Here is a 24,786-nt window from a genome sequence, read left to right on the forward strand (position 1 = left end):
AAAAAAGTCATAGTATAGCATGTCGTCCAAAATCCTGAAAAAAAGTCATAGTATAGCATGTCGTCCAAAATCATGACAAAAAGTCATACTATAGCATGTCGTCCAAATCACGAAAAAAAGTCATAGTATTGTATGCCTTCCGAAATCATGACAAAAAAAAAAGTCATAGTATTGTATGCCTTCCGAAATCATGACAAAACGTCATAGTATAGTATGTTGTCCAAAATCATGACAAAAGTCATAGCATGTCATCCAAAATCATGAAAAAATGTAATAGTATATCGTCCAAAATCATGAAAAAATGTCATAGTATAGTATGTCGTCCAAAATCATGGAAAAAAGTCATAGTATTGTATGACTTTCGAAATCATGACAAAACATCACAGTACAGCAGGTCGTCCAAAATCATGAAAAAATGTCATAGTATAGTATGTCGTCCAAAATAATGAAAAAACGTCATCGTATAATATGTGGTCCACAATCACGACAAAATGTTGTAGTATAATATGATGTCCAAAACCATGAAAAAATGTCATAGTACAGTATGTCGTCTAAAATTATGAAAAAAGTCATAGTATAACGTCATAGTATAGTGTGTCGTCCAAAATTATGAAAAAACGTCATAGTATAGTATGTCGTCCAAAATCATGAAAAAAACGTCATAGTGTAGTATGTCGTCCAAAACTATGAAAAAGTATCATAGTAGAGTTTCTCGTCTCAAATCATGAAGAAAAGTCATAGTATAGTATGATGTCCAAAATCATGAAAAAACGTAATAGTATAGTATGTCGTCCAAAATTATCAAAAAACAGTCATAGTATAGTATGTCGGCCAAAATTATACAAAAACGTAATAGTATAGTATGTCAAAAATAGTCTGAAAAACAGTTACAGTACAGTATGCCAAAAAAGTCATAGCATAGTATGCCAAAAAAGTCAGAAAAAGTCTTAGTATAGTATCCCAAGAAAATAGTCAGAAAAATAGTTATGATCCAGTATGTATGTCTGGTATAGTATGCAGAAAAGTCATCGTAAGTCAAACAAAGTAGAAAAAAGTCATACTATCGTATTCCAAAAAAAGTCAGAAACAAGGTCATAGTATAGTATGCCAAAAAAAAAGTCTGGAAAAAAAGTCATAGTATAGTATGCCTTGAAAAATAGAAAATATGTCATAGTATAGTATGCTTTAAAAAGTAATTTTAAAGTAATAATTTAGCATATTATAAGGTATAATGCACAATATATTACTGCACTACAATTAATGATGCATTTATATATACAGGTGGCTAGCTTGTGAACTTCCCCAATGGATCAACAAAGTTTTATCTTATTAACAATAAAAAATACATTAAAAGTTTTTGATTGACTAAATTTTGTATTATCAAATTTGCAAATTCATTCAAGCGATCAAATAAATGTACATTTGCCTCTAAATTACAGAGGACCAGAGGTACAAAGTAGCAGAAAATGGTAATACTCCAGTAAAACAAGTTCTTTCACATTGTACAGTACTTGAGTAAACGTACGTGTCACCAAAGTGATGTTTCAAAACACTTATGGTAGAAGTATTTAGGGTCACTTGGAGTTTAACAGCATTTATCCGTTCAGTTTAGTTTCTGGGAACTCAGTCAGATCACATATCTTGTCCAGCTGTCTGTCTGGTCTGAGCGTCTGCCTGCGGTTCCCAGAAAGTTCAAATCTGAATCGTCTCCATAACAAAGTGTCCGACACCCATGTGGGATGTGACGCAGGGGCAGAGCTGGGCCTGATGGCCTTGCAGTAACATCATGGCCAAGGTGTATTTACAGGTGATTATATCAGCTAATCGGTGGATTACAGCATGTTGAGTCCACACAAGCCCCTAAGCTGCAGAGAAAAGACAGTGCGGTCCTGTGGGATTTTCTGTTTAATCTGGTCCCAGAATGCAGCCGCCCCTCCCGCTCTCACATCTGGCCCGTCGGGATTTACGGTTGTAATCCTCGATTTTAAAACAATTTTATTATGCTTTACCGCTGATACGCTGGACTTTAATCATTAAAATGCAGCTTTATTTTTTAGCAATGAAGTAATTACACATCCCTGTTCTATTAGCCTTTATAAGTAAGTAATGAGGTTGTGCCGCAGTCGGCTGTGGCCGCATGATGGCTGCACGACGACAGCATCCCATAGATTATTTACAGGTATGTGATGTAATTATGTTGAGGCAGAGCAGGTGCATCTCTGCTGCAAAAAAACAAGCTATGTTCAAGTCCTGAATCCTGGCTTCCAAAAAAATTCTGTTGAGAAACAGACACTTTGCGTACTCTTTCTGTTTACGTACGTGTTCTGTGCACTTCTCTGCATGGCGTCTGGTGCAAACGTACACTGCATGCATCTGGGTGGAGATGGGGTTAACACCACCTGCTGTGGCAGATGTCAAAAACCATGCTGTAAAAAATGTCCGATTAACACAAAGGGGCACTTTGGCAAATCCTGATTATAGGAGCACTTTCATTTATTAAACTCTGCCAATCCCCTGTACTCTTTTTGAGCGGGGATTAAAACCAGGTAGACACCATTGTCTATCTAAACAATCCCTCTTTAAGCTCTAGCTGTTTCCTGGTGCCCCGGCCAGGCCTGGCTGGCTGGCTGGCTGGCTGGCTGGCTGGTTGCCTGCCTGTAATCTCAGTAGGGGCTTATAGGTCACTACAACCACTACACATTCCCATTCATCAACATCATCCCCTTTAGAGGGACGAGGTGATTGGATTTAGGACATGTTTTACAGGGGCAGAGAAGAGACAACAGCGAACTAAAGCGTGTTTACAAGAGCTGTGCTGTGAAAAGGCCCGTGGACGAGTGGCAGCCATATGGAATGGATAACCCTGTGAACATCTGCCCTCGATCAGTACCACGTACTGACATTAGACTGGTGGCTTTGACCTTCACATGGTGCACAAGAACATCTGGCCTTTCTCTGCTGTCATGGATCCCTGAAAACATTTAGCTCCAGTAGCTCCAGAGAAATACATCCTAAAACTTGTGCAACACAGTGATGTGTTCCTAGTGTTCCCACAAGGTTAAAAATACACTGCACCAGGTTTCTGATTAGTGAACACATTTTTCAAGTAATTCACACTTTAAATCTCACCTTTTTTTTAACCCAGTATCCTCTTTTAAATCTCTACGTTCAAAGGACAGTTTATCCTAAAATAACTTAATTAGTCATAAAGTTGGTTAAACTCAGCAGCAACGTCTCTTTCCAGAAGTCATAACCCAGATACTCAAAACAAGAGAGAGAGCAGTTTCATGTAGGAACTGTTTTCTTTCTACCAAACTACACCAGGCAACCGTATCACCGCGCAGAAGGAAGTGTGCATCTACTCATGGATGTAAGGCTCGTGCTCATGACAGCACCAGATGTAAACATCAATGGCGTCCTCCTCGGCTGAGCTGTAACGTTAGCTAGCTCTGTGGTGCTAGGTGAGCTAGCAGTAGATGCACAGCTCCTTCTGCGCAGTGATGCTGTTGGTGGGTGTAGTTTGGTAGAAAGAAAATAGTTCCTACATGAAACTTCTCACAACAAGGTCTGTGGATTATCTTGACTAACCAGGTCATGATTTCTGCAAAGAGACATTGCTGTTGAGTTTTTTTTAAATGCATTTTGGTGCTTTGAGCACCACAAGCTGAGTGCCATCTAGTACTATGATATTAGAGAGAAGGCAGACATCTCTACGACTGATATCTCCAACACTCAGCAACTCACACCAAAACAATCTAGACTGATAAACAGCACTACAGGTAAGAGGAAAACATAGGCTATGGTTTTTTGATTTTGGAGTGAACAGGTGCTTTAAATCTTTAATTCATATTGTGGCTTCAAGAACCAAATACATGTATTTTTAAAACATAAAACATAAATGAACACTCTTGATATGGATCCCAAAGATTTCTTTTCTATAAGAACTGTGATTATGAGTAATAACAAATACTGAGCGGGACATTATACAGTTACATCAACTGACCTTAAACCAAATTTGGCATTTCTGCACTGCAATTTCTTGTTACACATCAGCCAACACATACGCCAATATGATACATCTGCTATAAGGTAATACAATATAGGCCTTTTCACTGGTGTTGCTCTGTGAATGGCTATAAAAGGTTTACTCAGTTCAAAGCACCACTTCAAGTTACTGTGCTGTATCGTTCAGTGGTGGAAAGTAACTGAATACATTGACTTAAGTATTGTAATGAAGTGGGATTTTCAGGCACTAGTACTTTACTTAAGTATTTCCATCTTATGATGCCTTATACTTCAACTCCACGAGATTTCAGAGGGAAATATTCTACTTTTTACTCCAATATCAGTGGCGTAAGGAAGTCATGACGGGCCCCAGTGCACACTATTATTATGGGTCCTAGTGAACGCTATAGTGCATGTATTGTCTTGACACAAATAGAGACTTGACATTGGACAGCATCAACATACATATTACCCAGCAATCATCACTGCATATCTGACAAAAATATATATATAAAAAAATTAATAATTTAATTTTAAAGTATATTAGTAGATTTCATAGCTCATATAGAGAACGCATATCATTTTGTTTTAGATAGCTACATACTATTTGAAAAATTAAAAAAGTAAACCATGACACAGATGGGTTTGCCTTTTTGTGGACATATATAGCAAATGGCACCATTTTTGAAATTGATATTATTCTCTTTTATCTATTATTTATCTTTGAAAATAGGTATATTTCCATAGTGGCAATCTGAGTCACTTGCAAGGGCCTGCTCCCTCAATGGGCCCCTCCACCTGAGGGGCCCCAGTGCAATTGCACTGCCTGCCCTGTCTATAGTTACACCCCTGTCCAATACATTTATTTGCCAGATGTAATGAAATTAGTCTTTTCAGGTTACGATTTAATGCAGAAGAAACATTATGTGCTGACAAAATGCAACATAATTTACAGAAGCTTATTGGCTTTTGAAAAAAGCTGTCTTTTTCACGTTTCAGAAGTCCAACAGTTGTCAGCAGTTCCCCCAAGAAAAAGATATCTCCTTTAAACTTCTCCCATGGTTTGATTTGAATAACTGTCCGAGGCCCAAAGAGGTAAAAGTGTCCAATGTTGCACGAAAAAAAGCAAAGACTGTAGAATATCCCTGCCACATTTATCTTCTCTCGACCTGCCAGATTTATCTTGTGAGCCTTCGGAGGGGCCCGACCCTTAGGTTGGAAACCACTGGACTAAACTACCTAGCTGTATCTAAAATAAATGAATAAATAAAGTAGCTCCACTTTGATTAACTACAATAGTAAACTGCTCCTGTTGCATCAGTATTAACAATCTAAAAATGTAATATATATGTCATAATCTGTAATTTTCTTCAAAATGAATACTTTAACTTTTCATACCTTTGGTCAGATTAGCTGATAATATATCAAAGAAGATCAAAGAAGGCTTTAACACACAGGACTTTCACTTGCAATGGAGAATTTGTATATTTTTATATTGACTTTCACTTCAGTAAAATATCTGAGCACTCCTGCTCAGGGCTGACGCTCCCCCTGTTTCCCCCCTGACAGTGGTATCAAGGTGATAATGTATTGCCAGCTGCTCTCTGGCATAAATTCATTCCACAAAGACGCGGCATATGCTCGAGGATCAAATGTCTTTATCCTGGGAAAAGTTGTTTTGTTTTCCAAATTGAAAGAGCATAAGGTCCCACTTTCACACAACAATATAAACTCCTCACCTCAATAATTGTATCAGCGTATAAGAAGCTTACTGTAATTACAATATTGTCTTCTTAGAGCAGCGGCCTAAAACACGAAATACAAATCACCCATTTCTAAATTAAATGGAGACTCGCTCAAAGAGAAGCTATACCAGAGGAGGACAGAGGGATTAACGTGTAAGTCCCGCACATTTAATATTTACAGAACAATCGCACAATTAATCTGACAATGTGTCGTGTGTCTAATACCTGAACTGACTGGCCCTCCACCATTATCACTGGTGTGCACAGCGGGCGGGGCAGTGGGAGTGGGGCTGTGGTCCAAATGCAACATGCAAAGATGAATATCTGCAGTTTGACCAACAACAACTTTCACTTCACAAGTTTCACAAGTTTGATTCTTACTTGGCTTCATTGTGGTAACTGCAATTAGATCTAAACATCAAGTCCTGGCTCCTAAAACTAAAAAAAAAGACCTTAAAATGGGGTCGCGTGCCAAACCCTGCACTGAATTACTGCAGTTTAGCCAACCAAACATACCAAAGGGAGCTTGGAACAAATGCTTCTAGCTGTGAGACAAATGATGGATGCGATAAAGTCCAGTTAAAGTGAAGGTTTTAATCAGATGCCACTGTTTCATATGATAACAATTATCATGATTACTAAGCCTCTGTCTCAGTGGCCGCAAGCTACACAGAAGACCTAACTCTATAGGGCTGCAGCAAACAATTAGTTTCATTATGAAGTAATCTACTCATTATTTTCTCAATTAGTCAGTTACATGGTCCAGGGTTGCAGCAGTATACTGGTTTTAAGGTATATCGTGATATGAAAATGACAATTATTATACCGTGTACATTTGCTTATCTACAGTATTGAAAAAAACATGCAACCAGACGGAGAATCTCACCTTTATCTAAGCTCTTTTCAAAAGGGGGACTTTTTACATATACTTCCATTTAAAAATGGTTTCAAGTTTTCATTATAGTAATAAAACGTTTGTTCAACCCTTGAAACCTGATTTCTTTAAAAAAAATATGGGGAGAGGGCAATGAGCAACAAAGCCGGAAATAAATGACCCAAAAAATTGCAAGAAATTAGTGAAAAGAGAAGATTAAAAACAAGAAAATTAGTAAAAAAGAAAGAAAGAAAGTTAAAAACAAACAAACAAGGAAATCACCTGGAAAAACTGCTTAAAATTTTTAGAAATATTCTGTAAATTAATTTGAAATGTAATAATATTGATTATAAATAGTTATTCCCTAGCTTTCTTCTTTTCCCCTAGTTTATTTAAGTATAATTTTCTGAATGTCTTAATTTTTTGCAATTTGTGCAACATTTTTTACCTAGTTGTCCATGTTTATGGAAGAAATCACACCAATTAGTTCAGGGATCAAAGGTTTAAATACTACACAAGAAAAGCGATGTTGCTCCGGGTTTGAAAGGGTTAACCCAAAATAACATTTCTGTTTTCATTCCTTTAATGGTCATTCTGATTGATACTACTAATAATAATAATAATTCTATAACATTGTGACACTGTGATATTTTCTGAGACAGTTATCGTACCATGAAAATCTCATACCGTTGCAACCCTAGTTTGGTCTATTTAATGTCAGTGATAGGCTCTAAGATAATATGTTTAAATGTCTCGTCTAATCTGAACAGTACAAAACCCAAAGACATTCAGCTGACAAAACACAAAACAGAAAATATTCACATTTGAGAGCTAGGCAGTCATAAAAATGTAAATAAAATATATAATAGGGAGGAGGGGCATGCTTAAAATGTCCCTCCGTAGTCGTCCCCTAGGGTAAGCTGTTGCTCGACTACTGTGGGTGGGTACAAAAAAATGACAAACACTGTTCTGTCTCTTTATTTTACCATTTTGTAATGTATTAAAAAGCGGAAAACTAGAATGAAATATGAGTTTTACTGTCAGTGGTTTCTGTAAAGTGTTAGTATGCCATTTAAAATCTCATAAAAAAGCCACAGTGTGTGCATTTTTCTGTGAGGCCCTCAATCAAATATGCTGGCTCCCTAAAATGGCACTCAGTCATAAAACTTTGAGAAACGCTGAAGTTTTTTGTTTAAAAATACTCTAAATGGTCAGTAGCAGAACATAAGGATTGAAAATGGTCGCCCTGAAAGTTAAATAGGTGATTATGGCCCTGTATGAGATGATGAAACTGTTAAGTTGTGGCCATTTTTGCTTCAAAATGACTTCAACGATTATTTAGATTTCAAAGTTGCTGCTTTGTGTTACAAATAATCTGCTAGGAAAGAGTAAGTTTGCACGATGTAGGAGCACCTCCAATCTGTCAGGTTTGTCACACCAAATATGTTTCTCCCACATTAAAACCTGAACATCTTCATTTTCTAAAGATAAATTTGTTTTTTTCTTTGCCATTTTTTGATTAGAGAGGGGGGTTGACTTGCAGCAAAGGGCGATGGCTTGGAATTGAACCCACGGCCACTGCAGCAAGGACACAACCTTCATACAAGGGGCGCCTGCTCAACCAGGTGAACTAGTGAGCGTCCCAAAACCTGATTAACAATTACCTTCCCTACCACAGTAAATGACCGCCATCAGTACCCTCTGTTAAAAATGATTGGTTTAAAGGAGAAATTACGTCACTAAGTACGTTTACTCAAGTGCTCAGTATTTCCATTGAATGCACTTTACACTTCTACTCCTGAACAATTCAGAGGCAAATGTGGTACTTTAGTTAGTTTAACTTCAGTTACTTTGCAAATTCAGATTAATAATAATAAAAATAAATCAACAAACAAATTATAATGTATAATCATGAATAAATAACACTGTGATAATTTGTTGATCATGGTGAAACTAACAAGCTATCCAGCAGTATATAAAGTAAAAACACATCTACCTATTACAACATTAAAATGAACACATTAATGCTTCACATATTATAAACCAGTCATACAGTAGATCTATGGATTTTTCTGTAATGGGCTATTTTGCACAAAGAGTACCTTTATTTTTGGTACCTCAAGTATGGTAGGCCTACCTTTACTTTTGTTGTTGTTATTATTAATGCTACTATAGCTACTTTTACTCAAGTAAAATATTTGAGTACTTCTTCCTCCATTGGATATATTTTGGACAGAAAGCTAGGCTATATAACAAGGCATTACACCATATAACTGCTATTTAGGAGCACTATTAGAATATGAGACGTTCACGGTCACTTTAAATATTGAGTATAACGCAGACACGCTTTAAATATGGCCTCGTGCATTTTAGTAAATGCAATAAATAGTAAAAGAAAGTGGAAAAAACTAAGATTACAGCAGCTCCGGTTTAATGCAGAGACAGTGTGGAAAAACTAAGATGCTGGTGCTTTTAAAGGGTTAACAGGAGGAGGCGCAGCAGCGGTCAGCTCGTCTGGGTGGAGTGAAGTTTACTACAACAAATTAGCCCAAAGAGGACTGCATCATGGCTGAGTGAAAAACACCCAGAGAAGTGAACCCATCTTTAAAGCAGAGGCTGGTCCAGGTCTACAGACAGACAGAGAGACAGACAGCGGATACAGACAGACAGACAGCAGAGATGAGTGATGTGAGTGAAGAGTCGCTGCTGGATTATTTCTACTCCACCGGAGGCAGCTCAGGCAGAGTCAAAAATGCAGATATACTCAAGACATTTAAGCCCTTTATTGGCCACAGTGACTTGCAGTTACGTGGTAAGTAGCGAGTCGTTGCCTCATGGTTTCACATCGATGAAAATATTAACCGGAAAAATGGGGAAATGTGTGTGTATGTGTGTGTGTGTGTGTGGTCGCGCTGCATCGGTACTGAGAGATGGCACAAATATCAATTCACCCCAGTTATCATATTTAGACTAACATAATTCATTTTCATAAAAGCAACATTCATCAGTCTGCTTTAACCAACAGCTTCCATTGTTCCTGTGTTGTAGAGCAGACATCTGGTTTGCATTAAAAGCCCCTCAAAGATCTACAGTTTCAGCAGGAATTGTGTCATTTCCTCCCTCAGGCCAGTTGGAGCTGCCTGGTAACTGAACACAGAACCATCACTGTGATACATGTCACCATGCAGGGTCACATGGAGGCCCTGTGGCTCCTCAGACACAACTGTGGCCCCTCAGCAACATGAGGAATAATAATATATTCACTATTCTCCACCATAGTAGAGATTATCTCAGTCATACTGTATTTGCTGTGTGGGTCTGTGCTGTTCCTCTCCACCCACTTACTGTACAGATATACTTACGCAACTGGTCTGAATCATTGCTTACACCAAAATTCCTCTCATATCTGGCTGCTGGAGATAAATGTTGCAGGAGTGGAGTTACGTGTGTACACCTAGTTATGCTATGGAGCCACATGGAGCTTCTTCCATTGACACTTCTTTTTTTTTTAATATTTTAAAGATCCTATACCATTGTTGTATGTCTAAAGTGATTCTTACATGCTTCAGTTGTACAAGTGTGCAGCCTATCCACCTTATTCCTGAGGGCACTACTGTCGAAATGATTATGGGCACAACTTCCTGAGAGATAGTGGAAGTAGCAGTAAGCTAGTTAGTCTCATAGACTGTCTGTGGTTAGTCCCAGTGGCTACTCTCGGTGGCTAACCGCCAACGCTGGTTCTTTTCCAAAGTAATTTGCCTTCAGTTTAGCAAATACTTATTTACCTTTTAACAAATAGTCACCTAATTTCCTAATGTCTGTGACGACAAACAACCAGTCTGAGCTACATTTTTGTCTTCAGCAACTGTGTGTTGAACATGTAACCAGAACAAAAAGGGATTGTTCCTGTTGCCATGGTTACCATTGATATGAGAAATAAAACCACAAGAGTTTGACGAGACATAGCGAAAAAGTATTAAATCAGAGAATGACACATTCTGACTGACAGGTCCGTCACTCAACGTCAGTACATGATATCCCTGTCTTTCCCCATCTGACTTCATTCTCAACCTACATTAGCAAATACCTTGATATATGTATTTAGTCATTAGGGCTGAGAATGTCTTACTAATTTACCGCACTTCCTTTATATTGTATAAAAAAATTAATGCCAAAAGTTATTTCTTTTACCACTACTTTATTGAAGTCTGCTGCTAAATTCAGCTTCATGTTTCACTCATAACAGTTTTTAATAAATCAGAAGTTAAAAAAACGTTAACGCAGACAATCGCAGGGATTAGCTGGGAAACGTCACATTTATTCACTTTACATGGAGCTACAGTTAATACTGAATTATGTTAAATGTTTGCCGGATGTGTTAGTATCTTTTAATAAATCAGTAGAAATCATAAATCATCTTTAGAAGGAGCAGACGTTTACCATGAGCTAGCTCGGGCCATGTTAAAGTTAACAGCATTTTAACGGAGCAATGCGAGCTAACTGCTAGCATGCTCAGTTAAAAAGAAAAAAAATAACAATGCTTTGAGATGGCTGTCAGAGATGGCAGAGGTATGATCACATAATCCAGTTTGAGCTATAACAGTAGAGTACTGTAAACAAACCGTTACCACTGGAAATCGCTAGTTTCAGTTCAGCGCCGGAAGTTGCACCCATAATTCATGCAAGGTATCATGGGGGCTAGGAATAAGGTGGATACACCAAACTAAAAAAAAAAAACTAAACATTTCGTCAACTAAAATGTGCGACATACGTCTACAGCCTGGCGCCTTTCCCTCTAAATTATTACGCAGATTATAAGATTGTAACGCAGATGTAAGAGAATTATAATGTTGTAGTTTGTCAATGTGGAGCCAGTTTGATGTACTTTGTAAACAACTGTGTAGATTAGTAGCCTACTGTGTCATATCATACATCATGTGGGTTTTTTGTATTTAAAAAGTAGGCAAACTAAAGTTCCCAAATAATATTGTGGATACAGAGTATAAAGTAGCAGAAAATGGAAATAATCGAGTACAGCACAAGTAGGCCTATGTCAAAATTCCACTTACAGTAGGCTACTTGAGTAAAAGTACTTTCCACCAATGCCTCAAATAATTACTATGAGCTCCACCTTAAATCTGCACCATATAACTTTTAAAAGAAGACATAACACATTCTTGTTCTGTCGTTTGAAGTCTAATGGTTTTTTTGAATCTCTTAGATGCCTGAAATAGGGTCTGTGGTTAACACAAGCTGAAGAGTCATGTTCTGTTCTACAACATAAAATATGCGGGTAAAACCTGAAGACTTCATGCATCTGAAAAAAGGAAGTTGCTAACAAGTTTTCAAGCAAAAAAGCCAACATGTTTGATAGCTACAGGTTATCCCACTGCTTTTACTTGTTCTTACATTACAGAATATTTTGGGTTTGGACTGTGAGTCAGACCAGACAAGACATTTTAAATGTCCCCTTGGAGTCTATTATTACTATTCACCATTTTCTGATGTTTTATACACCAAATAATAAACCAGAAACCAGAAAAATCAATTATATAAATAACAGTTATTTGCAGAGCTAATGCTAGCAGATTTTAGATAGCCTAGGTTACCTTGATATTGCTGTGTAGGCTAACTGAGTGATTTTGATGGCCAAGTTTGCTAACTTTTCTCTTCTTTTCACATATTTGAATGTCACACATAACCATTTTAATGATTTAACACAAAAATAAATCAAAAGTAAACACTTGGACCTAAACCAGGAGTAGCTAAAGTTAGCTAACATTAGCTAATGTTAGCCACCAGAAGCTATTGGTCACACCAGGCCAGGTAAGGCTATAGCAGCATGTATTAGCTCAGCAGTACTGCAATTTACTCCTTATAAATTCAACTTTTTAAAATTTGTACCAGGAATTCTGTGTTATTTATTGCTTTAAAGGTTACACAGTCCAGAGGGATAGACAGGATTTATTGCGGGGCCCCAGGAATGACTTCTAAAATGCAGATATGAGTTAGCATATTAGCACTTCCGGTTCCCTTGTCTCAAAGTCAATGGTTTTTTGACTGTTTTTGGTTAGATGCCTGAGTTAAGGTTTGTGATTAACACAAGCTTAAGAAATGTTCACATTTTGTTCTACGACATAAATATGTCAGTAAATACCCCGCTCCTGATCTTTGAAGCTTCTATGCATCTTTAAAAAGGCGGTTGCTAGCAAGTGGCTAAATGAAACAACAGAACCTCATCATGCCAACCTGCGGCGAACACGGCTTTACAGTCTTGTTGTGGTGGTGACGTTGAAGTCATGTGACCTAACGTTAGCTGCAGAAATCATAAAAGTGGTGTTCATTTGTGAAGATAATGCAATAATGCAATAATCCAAAATCCAATGTAAAAAAAGCCATTGGCTTTTTGATGAGGGAATTGGGGTGATGCTAACCCCTGCGTCCGCCTACAGAAAAACGACATCCCTGGGGCACTCTATTGTATTAGCTTGTATTAGTTTAAGCTAGGTATACCTAAAATCATGTCTCAAGGATCCTCTTAAAATAAACCACATATCGCTGACTGAGGACAGAATATCTGCAGTTTGATTGCAAAACATTTTCACCTCATAAGACAAATAACGAGCTTGTAATGATCCATTATCTATCATTTAACAGTGTCCTCTCCCTTTGGCACTGCCTGACACACAAACATATTTTAACCTCCCTAAATGATTATCCAGAGTGACCTTGTATTGCTGCTGCCAGCATGTTCTGTCCAGATGCTATGTCAGCACTGCAGTTGTTGACAGAGGTTTAGAGAGCTGCCTTGATACTCTGCCATCTGACATGTCTGTCCAATTAGAAAAGTGCTTCCCAGACGTTTGAAGTCTGTCATAGCATGTGGTTGCAGATTTCCATGTCGTAATTGTGATGATAGTGTTTTAATCATAATTAAGTCCACATGCATGGCTGGATGTAGACCTCTAATGGGGTTGCTTTTTCATCACATCGGAAAACTGGGGCATGGTGGGAAATGTGGCGGTGCAGGGGGAGGGGGTGCGTGCACATGTGCGCGTTTGCGTGAGGTGCTTGTTTGTGCAGACCTCTGGCTAATAAATAACTAGCATGTTAACTGTGTTACTCACTTTGGTGAGCAAGGAATTCTTTTGTTGAGACAGATGTAAGTGGCTGCTTCCTTTGGATTTCCTGTTGTTGTTGAGCGGTGCAACTATCTCATTACGAATGGTCTTTCCGTCCACAGCAGGAAAAGGAAACACTTCAATTGTCCAGAGCTGCATGCCCATATACACCTAAGCATGAATGGAATATCTGCGCCTGGAAAAATTCCTCGCTCGTGTAGCCGACCTGGCTGCTCTTAATCACACAGTCTGTACACATCTGCTCACTGCTGTAAACAAAGGAGAATAGCTTTATCTGATGAGGTCTATCAGCTTGTCAGCTGTAGTTTGTTTGGTTCCCACAGGAAAGATTTACTCAGTGACTCAGGATGTTGCCTTTGGGAATGCACTGTGATCTGTTTGGATCTTTGCTGGAGGGGAACATCTTTCCTCTCTATCTTGTCAGTGACGCAACTGATAGTTTGCAATGTGAGCTGCGTCTACAGTAGCTTAGTCAGCTAGACGTATACTGCAGGAAGGAGCAGTCCTCCTTCCTCTTACCGCCTCAAAACATAAATCAGCAACTCATCCTGCAGACTGAAGCTCACAAACCACACATCAATTGTAAACAGACACCATTACATTATAGCTGTATCTCTTTCTGGAAATACTTAAAGGGACAGTTCAGATGTTTTGAAGTGGGGCTGTATGTGGTACTTATCTATAGACAGTACATACAGTAGTCAGTTGGCACGCCCCAGAAGAAACAGGCAGGAGTCTGACGTGGAAGGGGACAGCAACAACATGTATTTTAGAAACCTGGAAAAATCATTATCAGTTTAAGTGTCACTGCTTTACTTTACTTTTCATTCAAACAGCCTGTTTCAACAGAGAAGATATTAATGTCCTCAGTTTCCCATCTATGCTCTCATCAAATCCACCAGACTCCATTGACAGAAACAGTAATTTTAGCTCGCTGAACACTGGAGCTGCTGGTCTACTGCTGCCTCGATCAGTTAGGTACCTTGTGTTACTGTGTGATTTTGGTGTATCCAAACTAACTCCTTTCAATGCCGAAGTCACACAATAAAACAAACAAATCAATAGTTTAAGGCAGCGGCAGACCAGCAGCTCCTGTGTTCAGCAATGTTAAATCACTGTTTTTCTCAATGGAGTCTGGCTTTAAAGAGGACAATAAAATGGCTTCCTTTTTTCAGTTGGAAATCACTGTCTGACGGCATGGTAAAGTGTTAAAAATATTGTATGCTATATTGAGAATATTTTTACCACCCTATTGTGCTGTCAGAAGCTATTATATTGCTCTCTGTAAAGCCAGATTCCATTGAGAAAAATGGTGTTTTATCATCACTGAACACAGGAGCTGCAGGTCTGCTGCTGCCTTTAACTCTTGATTTGTCTGAGTTTTTGTGTGACTTCGGCACTGAAAAGAGTAAGTTTGGATTCACCAAACAGTAACATGAACTATCTAACTGATAGAGGTAGCAGTAGACCAGCAGCTCCCAATGAGCTAGAATGACTGTTTTTGTCAATGGAGTCTGGTGGCTTTACAAACTGTCTACAGGTCCTTAAAAAATCTTAATGTCTTGGATTCAGTGTTAAAACAATAAGGCCTTAAAAGTCATTAAATGGTCTTAAATTTGAATCTGTGATGTCTTAACTAAGACAAACATTTTATCTAATTTCATTTATCCATTTTTTAATTTCTTTTTTGTGTAAATGAGTGAAGCATGTCTATGTTAAAATCTACATTCTAATGTTACAAATCATTACAAAAAATATAATACTGTAATTTTACTTCATACTTGCAATTACCTGTTAGCAAAATGTAGATTGACTTAACTCACTCTAATAACCGTATTCCTACATAACACTTACCTCTGCACAAGACCACATATACGACTTGCCTGCAATGCTTACCTGCGATCCTTAAATAAGTAGAGCATGATTTGTCCAAAAATCTGTCCTAAATTTGGTTAAAAGGTGTCTTGAACGGGTCTTAAAAAGATGGAGAGCATAGATGGAGAGCTTAAGGCATTAGTATCTTCCCCATTGAAACGGGCTGTCTGACAGAAAGGTAAAGTGGTGAAAAAACTCTCAACATAGCATAAACTTAAACTGTTATTGATTTTTTTAGGTGAGTTAAATAGGTTTTGTTGCAGCCCTTGTCCACAGCAGTGCACTGCTAAGCTTCCATGTGGGACTCCAGCCTGCTTCTCCAAACTGGGAACGTGCTGACCGACATCTTCTCTATGTAATACACTCACTATGGATAAGTACCCCATAAAACCCCACTTTAAAAACCTAAACTGATCCTTTAATGTGTGGATATTAAATCAAACTCAACTGAAGCTCATTTTATTCCCACATAAAATTTCTGTCACCCAAACAAAAACCATTAAGCTGAGTTTGTGCGATTTATTTGTGCCCTCATTTGACATTTCTGGATGCTGGAACCACTTGTGTTTTACTGAATGAGAGAAATTAGGAGCTATATTTAGTCCTCAGTTTTTCACATCAAATGTTTTTCCCCTGCAGCTAAATACAGAGAGGAATTCAAGCTCATCATCGACCGAATCGCTGTGGTGAAGTCAGAGAATGTGAGTAAACTATTCAAATATTTTTTACCATTTGTGGAAAAAGGCTCCGCCCCCATGTATTCTGTATTCATATGTCAACACTGCGGCATGAACAGTCACATATATCACTGCTAATAAATGTTCCAGTGAGGTATCATGACTTAACAAGCAGTTTCGAATCTTTGTTTTTCTGTTTTTACAGAACTGTTTGTACCCACTGGTTTCCCCCAGGGGACTGCAGCTGCAGTTTTCATTTTCCTTGAAACTATTTTTATGATCTCTTTTCACATGTTGACAAAATTAATGACGCTTGTTCCATTGAAGGTTTAAACTGGTCCTGCCACAGTTTATGTGCAGAGTGACTAAGCTCTCTTGTGACCTGATCCCTGAATAATTGGGTTCAAATGGCAGTAGAGATGTGATGAGATAAAATAAACCTGTATTAATCCACAGAGGGAAATTTAGGTGTCATAGCAGCAATGAGAACGAAACACAAAAGAGGTACAGGTAGAGTAAGAGTACAGAGCCAAACTGAGATAAGAATAAAAAAATAAGTATAGGAAGTGTAGGAATGAACATATGTGCAGTCTGTCAATAGTCTAATTGTATCTGTCAAACAGTCTGTCAGTAGGTATGAATATATATGTAGGAAAATTAATTAGGGATGCATAATATTGGCTTTTTTGCCAATATCTGATATGCTGATATGTAACAACTCATTTGGCCGATAACCGATACCGATATCGATCAATCCACTTTCTTTCCTACCTAATTTTAATGATTACCAAATCTCTTCTGTAGTGGAATTAACATCATGTTATGCGTGCATACTCTTATCATGATTTATTCATTATACAAAATATGTAAAAGCATGTTGGCCGATTCTGATATTTCATTTTAAAGCCAATATCGGTCGATACCAATGGCGTGCCGATATTATTGTGCATCCCCAAAATAAATGAATTAATATGAGTCTATGTGCAAGTGATCCATAGTGATCTTTATGTTAAAAAATAGTCGTGTCTGGTATATTTTGTAACATAAAAAGTTAAATTACCTTCTTTAAAATTCTCTTCCTTCCCTGCCATTACAAAAAAAACGTTAAGAATATCCACAGATCTAAATATTGTCCATTTAAAAGTTTAACTACAAGACATAAGTTGACTCCTACTTCGCTGAAAAGTCCATATCTGTGTGCTGAAGGCTTCAAATTTCCACATCAGCTGTGTATTCGACAGAGTCTGACTTCCAAAACAGCCAAAATATCACAAAAACATGCTTGTACACATCTTAAACTCGTACATGAGAGCACAGGGACACTTTTCCCCTTCAGCAAATGCATGTGGAAACGTGTCAAACTGCACATACATCATTCTGCACAGTGACGGTCAAACGTCCAAGTGAAGCAACAATAAGCAAAACACATTTCTGAGTGGAGGGAGACTTTAGAAACACACAGTGTCTAGTTACATCCAGGTGTGAACATGCACACTGCAGCTATTCGGCTATTTACACCCATCCCTATGATGCGTTACTGTGGATCCCAATGCGTGGGGTGATTGGCTAGTGCTCGTCATGCTGAAGCATAAAGGTCAGAAGCAGTTAGGATTGGACAAAGAGGTCGTGGCTAGGGCTAGCTGAGGTTAAAATGAAGCAGCCTGTGAACACTGATTGTGCAGGTCAATAATAATAATAATAATAATAATAAATTTTATTTGTAACGCGCTTTACATTATAAAATAATCTCAAAGGTCACACATATATATATGCATGCACACGTGTGTAGACATGTACACATAGAAACAAACACACACAGACCACAAACTTAAATAACAGTCATTGTTAATTGCAAATTAGCCATGGTTAGAAACCTGTATGCATTTCATCTACTATGTATTTTACATATGAAGCAATGTCCTTGTCAAATAACGAGTAAATAAATCTCAAATATTCTCTGAGCATGAAGTGGTGCATTTATGATAAAAAAAATGTAGAAATGTACTGCCATAATGTCAGGTGTCATAGTGTAAAGAGCGACACAGAGGAAGTAAGATGTGGTCGAAGCACAGGACTTTCACACAGGAAACATGGGTCACCTTTGTCTTGTTATTTTTATGCTTAGTTAACTTATTACTTCATGTATAAAGCTGCTGAATGCACACTGGGTACATACACTCAAGCAGAAAAGCTGCATAGACCCGTTTGAGTTAATGTCATATTTTAACATTGCTAGGGCCCCCAGGAATATACACTCACCACCACTTTATTAGGCGGAAACTCAATGCATTTAGGCATGCAGACATGGTCAAGACGACCTGCTGAAGTTCAAACTGAGCATCAGAATGGGAAAGAAAGGCGTTTTAAGTGACTTTGAACATGGCATGGTCGTTGGTGCCAGACGTTTAAACACCACAGCCTACCTGAGTATTGTTGCTGACCGTGTCCATCCCTTTATGACCACAGTGTACCCATCTTCTGATGGCTACTTCCAGCAGGATAACGCACCATGTCACAAAGCTCAAATCATCTCAAACTGGTTTCTTGAACATGACAATGAGTTCACTGTACTCCAATGGCCTCCACAGTCACCAGATCTCAATCCAATAGAGCACCTTTGGGATGTGGTGGAACGGGAGATTCACATCATGGATGTGCAGCCGACAAATCGGCAGCAACTGTGTGATGTCATCATGTCAATATGGACCAAAAATGTTTCCAGGACCTTGTTGAATCTATGACGCCAAGAATTGAGGCAGGTCTGAAGGCAAAAGGGGTCCAACCTGGTACTAGCAAGGTGTACCTAATAAAGTGGCTGCTGAGTGTACGTGCAGGTGTAAATAGCGGTGCTAACTGACTGTCTTTGTCACAGGGGGAGAAGTATCTTGTCCTCAAGAAGAAATACAGGCAAATGCTGAATGAGCGAGACACCAAACATCTCGGGATAGACGGGGACGTACAGAGAAGTTCGAGTCCTGCCAGAGCTCAGGCTACTGCACAGTGGGACACGACGGACGCCTCGACGACTTCTCCTCAACAGAAGGAACAACAGGATGAGCCGATGTCATGTGGAGAGCCAGACGGTGCTGCAGAGGTGAATTTAAAGTCAGCTCTCTGTGTATAAAAACAAACTGTGTTGTGAGCCGGTGTGATTCAGCAACAACTCTGGCTGCTACAATGCGACTCGCTGTGCTATCACTCCAGCATGCAGTGTTTAGTCTTCATGTGAATGACACATTTATTTCTAAACAGAGCCATCTTTGTGTCCACTTCCTTTTCTCCGTACTACCATGTGTCAGCATTTAATGACGGTTTACACAGAGGAAGACTGTGCAACAGAATAAGTAAGCCACTATGAGACTAAAGGGAAGGTCAAACGGCTTATGTCTTTACATAAAGGACAGCACCATTTAAAACTAATGCATAGACGCAGCACTAAACTCTTGTGAAAATAAACACTGTGTGCCCGTTAATGCACAATAATCCTCTGGAAGTACTTTTACATATTGTTCCTGCAATAAACTTGAGCGTGTAATCATAGATTTGAAGGATTAAATGTATTTTATGCTGCTGGTTTTAATGTCCCAGCACATGAATTGTTCAAACAGGCACTAAAACAAACATTTATCCACACCCAGATGGTGCAGGGAAAAAACAGAGCAAGCAAATTGCTGTTTGTTATCCTCAGCCAGCACTGACACAGCTGAACGTTTGGCCTCAGATCAGACGTGGATCAGAGAAAGTCTGAGTTTATGGCACATTGTGTCTGTGCTCCTGTAGGACCAGCACGCTGTACTGCAGCCTCCTGCCATCCAAACACAGGAACCCTCGGCTCAAAGCAACGGGGACGATGCGCTGGACAAAGACTCTGGGTCAAAGGTGACAGTTTGGCTGATTGAGAGGCAGTGACTGAATATTGGGCTGTTACCTGAGTGCCCACTGTTGCTTTTTGCCCCCTTGCTTACTGTTAATTCTGCATACTGTCACTTACTGTTACTGATGGTACCAGCGATTGCATTTAAGTCTGATGTAAGATCAGATCAATTATTTTCTGGCCTAACAAAGCTGGAAAGAGGCAAACATGTGATGCTTCTCTGTCGCTTTCTCAGGAGCAATATCTGGTTTAGACTATAGCTGAAACAACAAGTCGATCAGTTTATCCACAAAAAGCTTTAGCACAATGTTAATTTCTGATTTTGTTACCCTTTAATAATAGTTAATAGAATATCTTTGGCTCTGGGACAAATTAGTGTTGAAAGACATCACCTTGGACATCCAGTTGTGATTGGATTTGGACAAAATAATTGGCAGATATATCGATCAGGATAATAACTGAAGGTTGCAGCCCTAGTCCAGTTTAGCTAGACAGGTCTAAATGATGTTAGACTTGTGCTCGGTAATAGTCCAGCCATAGTGCAGACATAGAGACAGCAGGTTGGCCTAAAAAAAAAGGTCCTTGTACTCCAGGGAACACTTGGAAAGACGGACTAGTAGCTCAGTTAATTAAAAAAAAAAAAAGAAGAAGAAATTGTTATTTGGTAAAACAAATATATCCACATGTGGACACACAAACATGCAAGTGGAATGCAAATTACTGAGGCTGATCTTAAGCGTATTTATCCTCACAATAACTACTAAATTACAAGCTACGATGAGACAACTGCACCTTCCACCAACCTAGAGACTTAGCAAGCAGGGAGAAACAGCTGTCATAGAAAGCTAAATGGAATGAATGAATGTATGGTTTAAATGTCCAGCATCTGCAATTCCATGTCATATGAGTATGGATACAAACTTGACCAAAGCTACCGAGACAAAAAGGCAAAACAAAAACAATTCTAGGACATCTGTGTCTCATATGAAAAAAGTATTGTAACAACATTCAGTTAATAGTGTTGAGTAACATCAACTTTAAAATCCTTTCAGAAGAAAAACATTTGGAACGTGATGATGATGTCGATGGAGCGGTGCTCGAGGTTATCAGACAGGAATCTGGTGGAACGTCAAACAAACAATCTACTGTAATAAATACTAGAATTTTATTATCTTCTTTATCATTTTATTTTTTTTAATTTTACCTAAAAGGCTGTGAAACACCGTTGAGACCATCAGACAGGATAGCTGTGCTGACTAATATTAAAATGAACATTTACAGAAAATATGATAAATATAAAAAATACGTACCACACAAAGGTGTTGAATTAGCCTGATACAATATTTTATCTTTACATTTTTAAATGTAGACGTCAGATCTCAGGCCTAATACAGATTTTTTTTACTGTTACTGAAGCCATATACTTCACCATTAACACTGTTTTAATTTTTTATTTTTATTTAAAACGTTTTCTGTATTAAAATGGTGAACTAGTTGTATAAATATAAACTCACTCATTGTCAGCACCATTTCGATTTAAATTTAAAAGTTGTCATAATTAATGTCTTCTAATTCTGAAATTTTTAAATTTAATTTCACTGTACGTGCTCAGAGGAAGGACACAACTTGGACTTACACAGAATTTGTGAGTTTTTAAAATTAATTGTTTACCCATTGAAACCTGAAGCGACATCACTTTTCTTGTCCTACTCTCAGACACTGTTTGCAAGTATTTTAACCTTTAAATTCTGAGGAAATTGGTGCGATTTCTTTCAGAAAGATGTGAACAAAGGCAATGAGCAACTTGGTGAGAAATGTCCCACATATTGCAAATAAATATTATATTTAGAAAATTATTTAAAAAGGGAAAAAAGCTAGGGAAAAAACATATATTTTTTATTATAATTAGATTTTAAATTATGTAACAGAACTTTAATAATAATATAATAAGAAGAATTTTTAAATGCTCTTTACAGGTTATTTCCTTGTATGTTTGTTTTTAATTTTATTTTTAATTTTTTTTAAATTTTATTTTTGATACCAATTGTCTTGTTTTTCATTTGATCTTTTTAATAATTTCTTGCTAATTTTTTGGTCATTTCTTCTAGCTCATTGTCTTCCTCTCATGTTTTTAAAAGAAATCAAGCCAACTTGCTCAGGTTTCAAAGGGTTAACACAGTTTAATGTCCAGGTCAGTGCTTACACTCGAGTGGTTCCTCCTTCGCCCACCAGGTGGTGCTGAGTTAATTACCTGGATTTGTCCCTGACAGTGTGTAGAGTCTGAGTGGGAGGAGGACACGCTGGGGGAGAATCTGCATTTAAATGAAGCTCTCTGTTATTATGTTAAGCAGCAACATGTTGGAACTCATTAGAAAGATAATAATCATTTGTGCCCATTAAAGAGATTCATCCCAGAGAAAGAAACGAGGCTCGCCTTGATGGCCAACACAATAGGCCGATGAAATATGTTGAAGTGTGTTAATATAGCACCAGCAATCAGATTAAGTGTGTTTGCTCAGGGTATTAGTCACACCATTGAACTTTGTGTTTAGGACACACAGTGCTGAAAGTTGTTTCACATTACAGAAGCTACCTGGCTGGTTTCATACACTGTTCTTAATCCCAACACCTGAGGCTGTGTAAGCCTGTCTGCTGGTTACTATCATGCCTGGAGATGTCCTCTATAATATCATGCTCCAAATGCAGGACGACTCTTGGAGCAGATAAACTCTGGTTCCTTTGAGTTTAGAGAAGAGCAGCTGTGGTCAGCTTAAATTACATTGAACTTCAATTAGAGCTCAACCAAATACATAAATGCCAAAGATATTTGTTAAAAGGGACAGTTCACCCCCAAATCTTTTTTTTGCATCTCATTTGTAGTGCTGTTTATCAGTCTAGATTGTTTTGGTGTGAGCTGCAGAGTGTTGGAGATATCAGCCGTAGAGATGTCCACCTTCTCTCCAATATAATGGAACAAGATGTCACTCAGCTTGTGGTTCTTAGCTCCAAAAACATACATTTGAAAACCTCAACAGCAATGTGTCTTTCCAGATATCATGACCCGGTTACTCAAGATTATCAACAGACCTTGTTGTGAGCAGTTTCACATAGGAACTATTTTCTTTGTACAGAACTACACCTGCCAACTGTATCACTAAGGAGAAGGAAGCACGTGAGGCTCGTGCTTGTGACAGTGCAGGATGTAAAAACTATAAGAATAATAAACCTTACTTATAAAGTGCTTTTCAGAAAGTTGCAAAGTGGTATATAAGGTTGATTCTGGATTTACAACAATGCCAGATTCAAGAAAATAAAATGAGGCAATTTTTAGAAAAGAACATCAAAGATAAAATAGCATCACTGAAGCAGAGTTGGCAACTAATTGCCCTGTAGATTGCACTGAGGTACAACAAATAAAACAATGAGAGTACTACAAAATAGATTAAAACAATAACTGATGACAACAAAAGATAAAAAGATAAAAACAATAAAAAATAATCAGATAAGACATATATAAAACAAACAGTGTGCTGAAATAACAGAAAAGTTTTAAAAAGAGATTTAAAAGATGTCACTGATTCGGGAAGCCTCAGATCCCGTCCTTCTCAGCTGAGCTGTAACGTGAGCTAGCTCAGTGATGCTAGGTGAGCTAGCAGTAAATGCATGGATGGCTTACTGAATGGGCCAACCAATCACAGGCCCTGGGGCCCAAAGTGTAAGGGGCCCCCTGGCCTTTATCTGCAAAATGTCCCTCAAATTATCAACCAGGAAGAGACTCAATATTACTACAAAGAGACATAAAAAGACAACAAAGAGATACAAAGGGACACAAAACCACTATTAAAAGGGGTAAAACAACCGCAAAGAGATACAAAACCACAAAAAGATGGATAACAACTAAAGTAAGATGTGAAACAACAACAAAAACAGAGGCAATAGAGCTCATAAGTCACGCCCCTTTCGGTAGACCCCCATCGGACCTCTAGGCTCGGAAAATATGAATGGGAGTCAATGGAGAGAAAATTATTATTTTCTGGTCCCAGTCATTAAATGCCTTGGATTACACAAATGTTTTGTGTGGGTCTAAATAATATTTTTTCATGTTAAGAGTTTGACAGTTTATTGTATAAATCTTCAGTTAAAGGCTGTGGAAACAACGTAATTAGAAAGACTACATGTCGCCTATGTGACGTCACGTCATCACACTTTCCCTCCACTTCTCAACTCACAGTGCTGCTGCTGCGTCTTCTGCCACGATCTACGGAGCCATCAGATCACCGAACATCTCCCCACTGGCGTAGCTGAAACTTTCCACATGTCCAGACTTGTAGTGGTTTTCGCCACACTTAAGGCTTTTGTCCTCTCCTTGGAAGAAGGCGGTGAAGTGTACCAGAGACACAGCCATGTTCCGAGTGCGAGTAGTGAGGTATATCATACGCGTCGAGAGCAGCGAAGAGCTGTAGTCCACAAAGCGCTCTCACACAAAACCTAACAGTATCAAACTTCTTCCCGCTAAATTGAAGCCTTCTTTGCACGAAAAAATATATTAAAAATTCACAAACAACATATGTGAAATTCATGGCACAATTCAAAC

At 38.3% G+C, this 24,786-nt stretch overlaps 2 protein-coding genes across 2 annotated transcripts in view; one reads left to right on the plus strand and one right to left on the minus strand.

Annotated features, from left to right (window-relative positions):
• LOC126403491 (telomere zinc finger-associated protein-like) overlaps positions 1 to 24,786 on the minus strand; it is a 202,092-nt gene that overhangs the window by 137,566 nt on the left and 39,740 nt on the right. The window lies entirely within an intron of this gene.
• Positions 9,159 to 24,786, plus strand: part of LOC126403516 (ankyrin repeat domain-containing protein SOWAHB) — a 34,666-nt gene continuing 19,038 nt past the window's right edge. The window contains exons 1-4 of the mRNA XM_050066243.1: positions 9,159 to 9,436; positions 16,281 to 16,342; positions 19,191 to 19,412; positions 20,099 to 20,197. Of these exons, the coding sequence (XP_049922200.1) occupies positions 9,304 to 9,436; positions 16,281 to 16,342; positions 19,191 to 19,412; positions 20,099 to 20,197 (516 nt within the window). The 5' untranslated portion in view covers positions 9,159 to 9,303. The remainder of the gene's footprint in view (positions 9,437 to 16,280; positions 16,343 to 19,190; positions 19,413 to 20,098; positions 20,198 to 24,786) is intronic.

Source organism: Epinephelus moara, chromosome 16 (genome assembly GCF_006386435.1).
Source record: "Epinephelus moara isolate mb chromosome 16, YSFRI_EMoa_1.0, whole genome shotgun sequence".
Taxonomy (NCBI): domain Eukaryota; kingdom Metazoa; phylum Chordata; class Actinopteri; order Perciformes; family Serranidae; genus Epinephelus; species Epinephelus moara.